Source organism: Protopterus annectens, chromosome 12.part0, assembly GCF_019279795.1.
Source record: "Protopterus annectens isolate FY-2018-M chromosome 12.part0, PAN1.0, whole genome shotgun sequence".
Classification (NCBI taxonomy): domain Eukaryota; kingdom Metazoa; phylum Chordata; order Ceratodontiformes; family Protopteridae; genus Protopterus; species Protopterus annectens.
Window position 1 is genome coordinate 934,578,139 of NC_056746.1, and position 12,939 is coordinate 934,591,077.

Genomic DNA, 12,939 nt, shown 5'->3' on the forward strand with positions numbered 1-12,939 from the left:
ATATATATATATATATATATATATATATATATATATATATATATATATATATATACACATATATATATATATATATGTATATATATATATATATATATATAGGCTCCCTTTGGAATCTCGAAATACTGAAATGCCGAATTTAAGTATTTTGAGACCAAATTGTTGAATCTGCAGTTGCGCGAAACTGCAGTATATCGAACCCAGAAATGTCGAACCCGCGGTATTGATCGCGCGTTAGGTAAGTGTTATGTTTTTTAAGGGTTTTGGGCAGGGTTTGTGTGTATGTGAGTGTGTTGGGGAGTGTTAGATGTGGGTTAGGGTAGGCAAGTAAGAGTGTGAGTGTGTCTGTGTTGAGAGTGGTGGTGTTTGTGGGTATGTGATGTGTGTTTGTCCAAGGGGGGTATAGAATGTTTGGTGGTAGGTTTTCTATCTTTTGGTGTTTAGTGCGGCCTCAGAGTTAGTATATATAAGTAGTGGGGGTGTAGGGGGTGCAGCTGCTTATAGGAAGGGTAGGTGTGTGTGTTTGTTTTGTTATGTTCATGTGGGTTGTTTTGCTTTTTTGTAGTTTCAGGAGGTTGGTGTATTTGTGTTTTCATGTGTGGTGTAGTGTTTTGTTTACGTTCGCGGTTTTGATTTTTGCAGTTTTAGTTTTTGGTTTGTGAGTTTTTGGCTTTATAGTCTCGAGATACTGAAATTTGATATTTCAGTATTTTGAGATTATAAAGTGAATATATATATATATATATATATATATATATATATATATATATATATATATATGGTTACTATCATTATTTTGAGTCACAAGACGTTAAGTCTTTATATGGTCGACACACTTCCATGAAAAATGGAATGTCGAATTCTGGTATAGCCAACACAAACTTAGAACTTTGAAACTCCCTACTGCTCAGCACCCAGGAACCAGCATCACCATGAGTCCAGAAAGGGGCAAGGTTGGACAAATGGTAATGGTGTTCAACATACCGCTGTACGGGATGTAAGAATCGCACATGTAGACTAGACTGCCTGTGACTCAAAATAGTGACAGCAAACCTATATATACATATACATTTTATATATATATATATATATATATATATATATATATATATATATATATATATATATATATACATATGCATATCCAGCCATCCACAACCCCTTTTTCCCATTTTTGCACATGGGAAACACACTTTAACACACTGTCGGGTGGTTAGCCCTGCCGTAGTAGTTCATCCACACCACATAGTCACATACACACTCACACTATTGCCAATTTAGAGTGTCTAATCCACTTACTGTGTGTCTTTGGAATGTGGGAGGAAACTAGAGCACCTGGAGGAAACCCACATGAACACAGGGAGGACATGCAGACTCTGCACAGAATGCACCCCAGCCAAGAACTGAACCAGGGAACCTCTTACTGTGAGGTGACAATGCTATCTGCTGCACACCTTTTCCACCCCATATCCATGGAAAAAGGGATTAGATGCACCCATCTTTAACTGGATGCAGTGATTATTTGCACAGTACCGGTCTAGTGTGTTTTTGTGCTATAGATTTACTTTACAGTACCCAAATATTTGAAGTAATTCCTGTGGTGTAAAATAACTCTCTGTGAGGGTACAAAATGAGGCAAATATTTTTTTAAGGGTTTCGGAAATAAATATTCATCTGAATAAACTCAGTGGAATCAAGCATTTACCTTTTAGGGCAAAATACAAAATGATATAGAAAGAATGTTTTTCTGTTTATGTATGTATGCATGTATGTATGTATTCATGTACATGTGTATTTAATGCCTTATTTATTTATTTTTTGTACCCAAGTAGGATCCAAAGGACCATGTTTAGCCATGATATGGACCTCACAATAGTCAAGTTTAATAAACTACATGTAAAATAAAATGACTACAGACATATGGATAAAAGAGCAACAGATTTCATAAAACATATTAAATTTCAACTCTAACAAATGCAAAGTAATTGAACAAGTATGTGAATGCAAGATGCTTTTAAAGAAAATAGTTGACAGTGAAGGAGATATAGATAGGAAAATACTTTTTAATCAGTACCTGTGTGACATTTATAAGATGAAATTTGGAGAAAGGTCCATAATGTGTTCTTAAAACTAGGAAACTGGATAGATTTCTTATTTTATCTTAAACTTAAGTCATTTTTCCATTAAGCATGTTTGCAGTTCAACAGCCTACATTTAAAATCAAAGTAGATCTATGATCAATATTAAAGTACCTGCCTAAACATTTTTCTTATTATAATTAACTTTGCTAGCCCCATGAAATACTCAGTTAGGGATAAATTAATGCTGTGATGCAAGGAAAAGGTCTTATGCAAACACCTGGAAAATGTAATCACAAACGTTATACCATCTAAAAGTAGGTTCATTTAGGTATCTGAATTATAGTTAAATCTCTTTGAAGAAGATAACAGAATTCAAATCGATTTGATCATATATATATATATATATATATATATATATATATATATATATATATATATATATGTATATATATAGTGTATAGACTCCTGTAAAAAATGCCAGGTTTTTGCAATATAAAAAAATGAGGCCACAATAAATCATTTCAAAACTTTTCCCAACTTTAATGTGACCTATAATCTGTACAATTCAACTGAAAAACAAACAAATCTGTTAAGGGAAAAAATATAAAAAATAAATGTACAATAAACTGGTTGCATAAATGTGCACTCCCTTAAACTAATATTTGGTTGATGCACCTTTTGATTTAATTACAGCGTTCAGTCTTCCTGGGTAGGAGTCTATTAGCATGGCACATCTTGACTTGGCAACATTTGCCCTCTCTTCCTTGCAAAAGTGCTCCAAATCTGTCAGATTGCAAGGGCATATCTTGTGCACAGCCCTCTTCAGGTCACCCCACAGATTTTCTATTGGATTTACGTCTGGGCTCTGGCTGGGCCATTCCAAAACTTTAATTTTCTTCTGGTGAAGCCATTCTTTTCTTGATTTGGATGTTTGTTTGGGGTCATTGTCATGCTGAAAGGTGAAATTCCTCTTCATCTTTATCTTTCTAGCAGATGCCTGAAGGTTTTTGGCCATACATGACAGGTATTTGGAACTGTTCATAATTCCCTCCACCTTGACTATAGCCCCAGTTCCAGCTGAAGAAAAGTTAACCCCAAAGCATGATACTGCCACCACTATGCTTCACCGTGGGGATGGTGTTCTGTTGGTGATGCGAAGTGTTGTTTTTGCACCAAACGTTCCTTTTGGAATTGTGGCCAAAAAGTTCAGCCTTGTTCTTATCAAACCAAAAAACATTTTCACACATACTTTTGGAAGATGATGTATTGTTTTGCAAATTTTAGCCGAGCCTGGATGTTTTTCTGTGTAAGAAAAGGCTTCCGTCTTGCAACCCTACCCCATAGTCCAGACATATGGAGAATACGGGAGACTGTTGTCATATACAGTACACAACTAGTACTTGCCAGAAATTCCTGCAACTCCTTCAGTGTTGTTAGATGTCTCTTGGCAGCCTCCCTGACCAGTTTTCATCTTGTCTTTTCATCAATTTTGGAGGGGCGTCCAGTTCTTTGCAACATCACTGTTGTCACATATTTTTATCCACTTTTTGATGACTGTCTTCACTGTGCTCCATGGTATATCCAATGCTATAGAATTTTTTTTGTACCCATCTCTTGACTGATACCTTTCAGCAATGAGATCCCTTTAATGCTTTGTAAGCTATCTGTGAACCATGGCTTTTGCTGTAGCGGGCAACTGAGTAATTGTCAGGAAAATCCTACTAGGACAGCTGAACTTTATTTTGGGTTAATCAGAGTCTCTTTAATTGATGGCAGGTGTGTACCCAAGAAGACTGAATGCTGTCATTAAATCAAAAGGTGCTTCAACAAAGTATTAGTTTAAGGGTGTGCACTCTTATGCAACCAGCTTATTGTACGTTTTTTATTTTTTTATATTTTCTCCTAACAGATTTGTTTGCTTTTCAATTGAATTGTATAGGTTATAGGTTGCATTAAATTTATTGTGGTCTCAATTTTTTATATCACAAAAACCTGGCATTTTAACAGGGGTGCGTACACTTTTTTATATCCACTGTATATGTGTGTGTGTATATATCAAACGTTATTTCCCAGATTCCGTACCCATACTCACATGCAGATTGCCCTCTGAAGTGTCTGAGACATTTGACTTAAGCACTGAAGTTGTGAAACAACACTCTTTCTTAGAAGGTCATTTTTTAAAATGTCTGTTCTAGTGACATTGATACAAAAGTTGCAGCAAGGAATTCAGCATTAATACATTTGCATCTCTAGGCAAAGGGTTAATGTAGTGTAAAAGCTCAGGTTAGTTCTATTCCAGGATAACCACACGTTACTGCTGTAGAGCAACACGATGCTTGACTCCTCATTTTATTAATACCTGATTGGAGTTCCTGTTCTAGCATTCCATAATGATGAAGGCAATGAGGACAAAAAACATTGGGTGATATTTCAAAAGAGTAAAACAGTGCAAAATGGCATTTCAGAATCACTTAATGTACCTGTCATACGGAGAGTATCCATTTTGTTGCAGGAAGTCATCCTTCAGGAGTTTAGCAACTTCTAATGTGATCTTATCCACTTCAGCTAAGGAAGCCTGTAAAATAATAAATCAAGAGAACTCAGTCACCACATGAAGCCTTGCAAAAGGTTGGTATTAACCTGACTTGTTTTTCTACCCATTCTTTCAGAAGTGGGCATGCATCAGTTATGACCAAGAAGAGGTATTGGAAGAAGTTATTTGGATCAGAAGATGGCCATCTAAAGCCTTTCTTCAATACACTACATAAAAATGAGGAGAGGGACAGAGAGGAGCAGGTGAAAGGATGTATGGCCATTCAAAACTGCAAAGAAAGGAAGATTGATAAGTCAAGTGGCAAACTAAGTTGTGTCTTTTCTTTTACAGGTCACAGGTGTCTAGAGACAGTGTTTCTGATTAGACGCTCTCATTTGCATTGGTACATGAAGCAAGATGGAGTTCATCTGGTCAAGGAAGAAGCTGGTTCTCAAGACACGAAAATGGAATATAATTTGCTAGGTCATCAGGCACATAACCTGATCTCAGCTCAATCAGTAATGTGGCAGATTTGACTTATTTTTATACTGGAGTAGTAACGGTTTGAGTAGCATAACAAATAAGATCTTTTATGTTTGATGTTTAAGGATATTTTGTGGATAAAGCAATTTCCTCTTTCTGTGACTTGGAAAGAGTATACATAAATTGGTATGAAGAAATGTGTTAAATGATGCAGCAATAGAAAAGGCAAAGAAAAGTATAAATGTAGATGTGTAAATAAGCCAAGACACTGGGTTTATGATCTATACTACTCTAATTTTGAATAGAGGGATTCAGCTTGGCTCAGGACCAACAAATTGCACCTAAAAGATGCATGGCTACATTTGTTTAACCTTTAATTACGACTTCTTTTACAAGACCTGGAAGAGGATAGTTGGCGTGAATGTGAACTTCACAGTTCACACACACACACACACACACACACACACACACACACACACACACACACACACACACACACACACACACACACGCACACACACGCACACACACACACATACACACATGCGTGCGCACACGCACACATATCCACAAACACACACACACACACACACACACACACACACACGCACACACGACAGGGACAAAAAGATGTAAAGGAGGCAGTCAGGTAGCATGGCAGATGGAATAGGGCTGAAGATGAAGGACAGGGATAGAACATGGCAACAGACCTCAGCTGGTGTAAAGTTTGCAATGCAGCCTCATAATATGCTTCTTAATTTCTGAAAATACCTGTCCTGCACCCACTCTGCTTAAACCAAAGTCAGGTGATTTTCCCATACTTAACATAATTGAGTCAAATTAAGTTTACCTTTTTACATAATTCATTCTACTCACTTTTTAAAATATGTTACTGTTATAACTATTATTGTAGATATAATCAAATTAATATAATTTTAATATGAGTAACTCTTCCTTCTAAAACATATATTGCATAGACTACACAAAAGTTGCTCTAACAAGAATTCATCTGTCTATGTACCTGATAAGACTGATTAGACATAGCCAGCTGCAAAGGTTTAGGAGGATAAATTCCTGATTATGGCCTAGGCAACCCAAGTTTTATTATTAACCACTTTACCTGATGATACTGGCAGAGGAGGATAGGAGTGAATAGCCTTTGCTAGCTTGTCCATCCTTAGAGGGAGGTAGTTCTAGTTTGCCACTTGGGTGACACCTAAAGGGAGCACTGGGTGTTGCACCCATGGAGCATAAGTCTGTGTGCACATACTGTTCTCATGCATTAGCAGAGCAGAGAGAGCATGGAAAGGCATGTTCCCTGAGTCAGGCATCTGTACTGGAGCTCAAAGAGGGTTGGGATGGTGGCCTAATGGTTAAGGTGTTTGCCTTACAAACACAAGGTGCAGGGATTGAGTCTCACAAGGGATAACTGGCTAGGCTTAAAATGGCTCGCAAGGGCAGTTAGCTTAGTACTAACCTATGAACCTATGAACCTATAAGAGCTGCCACAAGGGAAGGAGGTGCCCCACTAGGAGACAGATAAGATAGCCCACCAAACTCAGAAGCTGGCTCACTCCTTTCCACCTAGCTCTTGCCACAGGGGCAATGAACAGGCTGATAAGGTATCCCTGGGAAGGAACAAAGCTACAATGAGATTATCATATAGCCTGGGGATGCTTGGCTCTCTTCCCATGTGAAATGAATAGAGCAATGGCTAAAGAAAGCAGAGCCACTCAGCAGGTCGGGTGGGGTGTAATAAAAGATTATGTAGGCAAACTTTTTTATTGGAGAATTGTTTTGATAAATTTAATAACAGTTTTACCAAACTGAGTTATAACTTGATTAATCTGAAGTGTGATTAAATGCCATATTTATGTTCAGACTAGCCTGGCCTGAATGTGTTCCATTTGAATTAGCACTCTACCCTGGAAAACAAATTTAAATAGTCAGTTATGGAAAAATGTATCTATGCCTCTTCTGAATTATATAAGGCCTTGGAAACAAGGCAATCATAAAAGTCAAGACATCCAAACACAGCCTCAAAACAAAGGGATGCAGAGAGCCTTTGTCATGACAGGTACAGAAATATATTTGTCAGCGCAACACAAAATAATTTCATTTGGAAATATATTTTTCATTACATTACTACTTTAAGATAGATCATTAATGTAAAGACAAATGTAACAAGGGAGACATTAGGATATTTATTTATTTTACATTTGCTAACCAGATAGTGTCCGGCTAGGCAAGTAGCCCATTTTCAGTGGAGACACAGGGAGAAAAGCTCCACAGCAATAGTACAAAAAATTGTACAAAGATTTATAAAAAATATACAAAAGTTTAACAGTTGCCTACAATCACAATTTACAAAAAGAGAATGTAAACAGAAAACATTACATTTCCTAAGCCTTGCTACAGACAGTAATATGAAACTCATTAGATACATAACTAAAATAAACCATTGTGATATTTTCATTTGGTAGAAGTAAGACAAGGAGAAGATAGCAGAAAAGGAACATTTTGATTGATGGCTTGAGAAACTAGCCAGGAGTATTATAGGAGCATAGCCAATATTGAGTAAGATATTCCTTTAGGAGTTGTTTGAAGCTGACTATCTGTGATTTTTAGGATATTCTGGGTAATATGTTCCACTGTTTTGGCTACTTTGTAGGAGAAGAGAGAGTCACCAAAATAACTATGGGACTTTGTAACCTTGAGTATAAGTTTATCAGATGATCTAAGAGTCAGTCCTGTGGTTGGTATTTAGTTGCACTAGGTTGGAGAGTAGAGGGCACATTCACACTGAGATGTTTGTTGTATGCGAATACATCCTGATTTCTGGTTAGCTGGTCCATATATGAATATAAGTCCCCTTACCTTGCCAACCAGTTGCACGATTTCAGCCAGATCCTCTTCTTCCTGTAGTATTTCCTTGGCTTTGGTCCTCAGTGGTATAAATTCTGGGAAGCTCTTGTCATAGTATTCTTCCAGGGGTCGAAGATACTTGCTGTAGCTAATAAGCCAGTTCACAGAGGGGAAATGCTTCCTCTGAGCCAGTTTCTTGTCCAAACCCCAGAAAACCTGAAAGATAGAGCAAGCCAAATCATTTCAAGTTGCTGAAAAAATGTCTTTGAACAAATCACAAAACCCACCTCTAACTAATTTCCTCTACAGCAATTAATTTATTTGTAGTTTGTTGACCAGGTTACCAAACTTAAGCAGAATATGCATTAATTGTCATAATTATGGTACTGCAAGCTTTCTAGTGTTTGGCAAGTGTTATAGCTTCACTCTGTCATGAAACATTCATCATACAGATTAAACAAATTTTAAAACCAACAAATTTTCTTAACCCTACCTTCCACTATAACATTCATGACATTAATTGCACTTTGCATCTTGTTGTTAGCTTAATGGACTATAAGCATAGCAGAGAAAAATGGACTGCAATTATACATTTTAGCACAGGTCACTTAATAACTATTTTAGCCAGTACTTAACTATGCAGAATTTGAACTAGTGACCTAAAGGTTGATGATGCATTTACTTTTACCATTACCTTTCCATTAATTTGTGCAACTTTTCCAGCAAAAGAAATCATAAAAGCGTAACAAGCACTAAGTCAATATGCTTTTCATTTATTTGTTTATTTATTTTGTATTTTGTATTTTCCTCGTGTTTTCATGTTTAGAAATGCTGACCATCTCTTGGCCTTCAAACAGTCCTGGTGCTCCATACATAAAGACATCTTGATGGCCATGGGAGATGAGATACTCAGATTTCAGTATCACACATCTCCCTACACAGTAGGACAAGTATAACAATATCTGTGAATATTAAAACTGAAGATTTGTCCTGCATCAGTAGACTTTATAAAAAAGACAATCATTTATGTGAGTATGTATCTATCTATATATATATATATATATATATATATATATATATATATATATATATATGGGTCCCATTCAGTACACCGACACGCCAGAAGGCCGACACTCTAAAGAAGGAGACGAGAAGACCGACGACGCAGATGATCGACAAGGTGAGATCCCGACGGATGAAACACTGACATGGGAAGGTGTGAGCGCGACTCGGTAAGTGTGCGATAGAGTGAGGGATTTAGTGTTAGGGAGCGGACAGGTAAGTGTGAGATAGTGAGGGACTGTAGTTTTAGGGGCGGGTTAAGTGAGTTAGGGTTAGGGTGCGGGTAGGGTGAGTGTGCGATAGTGACAGACTATATGTTTAAGGGTGGGTTAAGTGAGTTAGGGTTAGGGTGCAGGTAGGGTATGTGTGCGATAGTGACGGACTGTAGGTTTAGGGGTGGGTTAAGTGAGTTAGGGTTAGGGTGCGGGTAGGGTGAGTGTGCGATAGTGATGGACTATATGTTTAAGGGTGGGTTAAGTGAGTTAGGGTTAAGGTCCGGGTAGGGTAAGTGTGCGATTGTGTCGGACCTTAGGGTTAGTGTTTGGGTTAAGGTTAGTGCATGTATAGTTGTGTGTAATCTGTAGTTTACGTGTTGTGTGTCGGTGTTTTGGGTGTCGGTGTTATGGTGTTTGGTTTTGTGCGTTGTCGGTATTGTGTGTTGTCGGTCTTTTGGTGTCGGTGTTTTGGGTGTCAGCTTTGTGGCATGTTGGTGTTGTGATAGGGATCCATATATATATATATATATATATATATATATATATATGTATGATTTCATTCATTCAATTATTCATTCATTCATTAATACTGCAGTTGTGCAGTTCCACTGACGTCTTCTTGGGTATTTCATAAAACTTATTTAAGAGTCAATAACCAGGCTGTTACTTACCATGTTCATAGGTATGTACTAGGCTCATGACCACTGGAACTTTTTTAAGTCTAGGCATGCATCCCAAATCTGATAAGTTCTGGTAAACTTATTGGTGTAAGCAGGAGTTTGGTAGATGAAACATTTATAAGCAGGGACCTGAAAGATGAACCATGTGGTAATGAGGTCAGAACAGGTTGGGGTGATATTGGGAGAGAGCAATGCTTGAACATTATTTTTGTTTGAAACAGTTGAGGAGAGATTAGTATCTGTACATTGAAAACATGATACCGAAGCTGTCAAACATCAATCAATGTTTTAATTGTATTATTATTTTATTTTTTTATTTTTAATTTCATTCACTAATAATCAGAAAAAAGATTTATATTTTCAGGTTCTGTGACTCTTGCTAATTGTTTTTTTATATGTTGCTGGAGGATTTGCAGAATAAGAATTTCTTTGTACTTTGAGACTCTGTCTCTCTAGTACATATGACAATAAAGTTGAATTGAATTGAATTCAAAAACTGTAAAGTTCCTGTCAGAATTTCAAATGCTTGGTTAAGAGAGAATAGACTTCAACGTATTCACTCAAGAAATGATACTCAGGATTCTTGTGTTAAACGTCATCCAATGTTATTGGCCATTCCTCATTTTCTACCTTTGAAATCATATTAATGAATGCTGATCCTCCTAACAGTTAATATGTATATCTACACTAAAGCTCATATGTTTAAGTTATAGCCAAGAAATATATTGCTACCATAACTATGTGTTATACTTCTTAAAACATTTGAAGGGAAGCTGGATTTTGTGCCCTCTTTTTATATTTCATGTTTACTTGGTTCTATCCAAACTACCCCAAATCTTGATACTGATCATTTAATTATTAAAAATAATGAATGCCAAAGAAATTCTCCACATTTATTTCATTAATTGCTATCCCAGCTCTTCATTATAATTAAAACATATATTACTTGGTAACTTGCATAAAAAACACTCCAGACTGAAAAGCCTTCCTCTTCACTAACTTGTCTCCCAATTTACAGTATTAAAAACATTAACTCTTGGGAGGAGTGTCCATTAAGTCTGTGCTTTTAAAAAATATTTTGTCAGCTTTGTTTGAATTTGAAGGTGTCATGTCAATGCTTTTTTCAAGAACAACCAATATTTATTTATATAATAACAGAGGTGTGAGCTAAAAATTTAAGATGAATTGCCACATGAAAAGTTGTTTGTTTTTCTTTCGGCTTTTCCTGGGGAGGGGTCGCCACAGCAGAACTCTGGTCCGCTAATGATTGGCAGTAGATTTTTACGGTGCCAATGTGCCAGCCAGACGCTCAACCTTCAATGAAGGCATGCCCATTCACGCATGTCCTTCAGACACCACTCGACTGCGGAGAGGACATGAAGACTCCACACAGAAGGTGCTCCAGCCGAGAATCGAATGGGGAACCTCTTGCTGTGAGGCGACAATGCTACCGCTGCACCACCATGGCTCCTGCACCACCGTGGCTCCTATTTCTACAAAACCACAAAGAGATACAGCGCCTTCTAAAATTCTGAGGCTTGAAGTATCAGGTATGATGATATCCTTCTCAATTTAATTAGCACCTCATGAAAGAGAAGTTATTTCAGTGGAGAGCAACATGGATGTACCATTGGCCTATTTAGGCAATATTGACACAAAATCATCAAATATGGAGATCTGAGTTTTATCCTCAGGGGTAGCTTTGCAGCTCTCCATTTTCTGTTGCTTAGAATGCACATTTCACCATTAGACTGGCAACAGTACCGTCTAGAGTAAGTATGAAGAGACTTCATTATACATAAGTCTGGAGAGTATTTAAAAATGTGATAACAGTACCGTCTAGAGTAAGTATGAAGAGACATCATTATACACATCTGGAGAGTATTTAAAAATGTGAAAGTACCGTCTAGAGTAAGTATGAAGAGACATCATTATACACATCTGGAGAGTATTTAAAAATGTGATAACAGTACTGTCTAGAGTAAGTATGAAGAGATGTCATTATACACATCTGGAGAGTATTTAAAAATGTGATAACAGTACCGTCTAGAGTAAGTATGAAGAGACGTCATTATACACATCTGAAGAGTATTTAAAAATGTGATAACAGTACCATCTAGAGTAAGTATGAAGAGACATCATTATACATAAGGCTGGAGAGTATTTAAAAATGTGATAACAGTACCGTCTAGAGTAAGTATGAAGAGACGTCATTATACACAGGTCTGAAGAGTATTTAAAAATGTGATAACAGTACCGTCTGGAGTAAGTATGAAGAGACGTCATTATACACAGGTCTGGAGAGTATTTAATAATGTGATAACAGTACCGTCTGGAGTAAGTATGAAGAGACGTCATTATACATAAGTCTGGAGAGTATTTAAAAATGTGATAACAGTACCGTCTGGAGTAAGTATGAAGAGACGTCATTATACACATCTGGAGAGTATTTAAAAATGTGATAACAGTACCGTCTAGAGTAAGTATGAAGAGACATCATTATACACATCTGGAGAGTATTTAAAAATGTGATAACAGTACTGTCTAGAGTAAGTATGAAGAGACGTCATTATACACATCTGGAGAGTATTTAAAAATGTGATAACAGTACCGTCTAGAGTAAGTATGAAGAGACGTCATTATACACATCTGGAGAGTATTTAAAAATGTGATAACAGTACCGTCTAGAGTAAGTATGAAGAGACATCATTATACACATCTGGAGAGTATTTAAAAATGTGATAACAGTACCGTCTAGAAATAGTTCCCTCATCTACTCATACATTATATGCTTGACAATTAGAAATACACAGTGCAACATTTTTAATACATAGAGCAATCCTGACTCACATAGTATATATAATATATGGTAACCGAAGAGTCACAGTAGACAAAGTACTATACTTCTTAAACTACTGAAAACTAAACATAAAAAATGAAAAAAAAGAAGAGGATACCAAAGCGAATTGGATAGCTAACATAGTATATATGTTTACAAACAGAGTGAGGTATTCATAAAC

General features: G+C 36.7%; 1 protein-coding gene across 1 annotated transcript in view; it reads right to left on the reverse strand.

The window, feature by feature from the left end:
* LOC122816888 (V-type proton ATPase catalytic subunit A) overlaps positions 1-12,939 on the reverse strand; it is a 449,147-nt gene that overhangs the window by 30,682 nt on the left and 405,526 nt on the right. Inside the window, exons 12-13 of the mRNA XM_044089962.1 lie at positions 7,975-8,178; positions 4,562-4,656 (exon numbers count right to left, since the gene is read on the reverse strand). Of these exons, the coding sequence (XP_043945897.1) occupies positions 4,562-4,656; positions 7,975-8,178 (299 nt within the window). The remainder of the gene's footprint in view (positions 1-4,561; positions 4,657-7,974; positions 8,179-12,939) is intronic.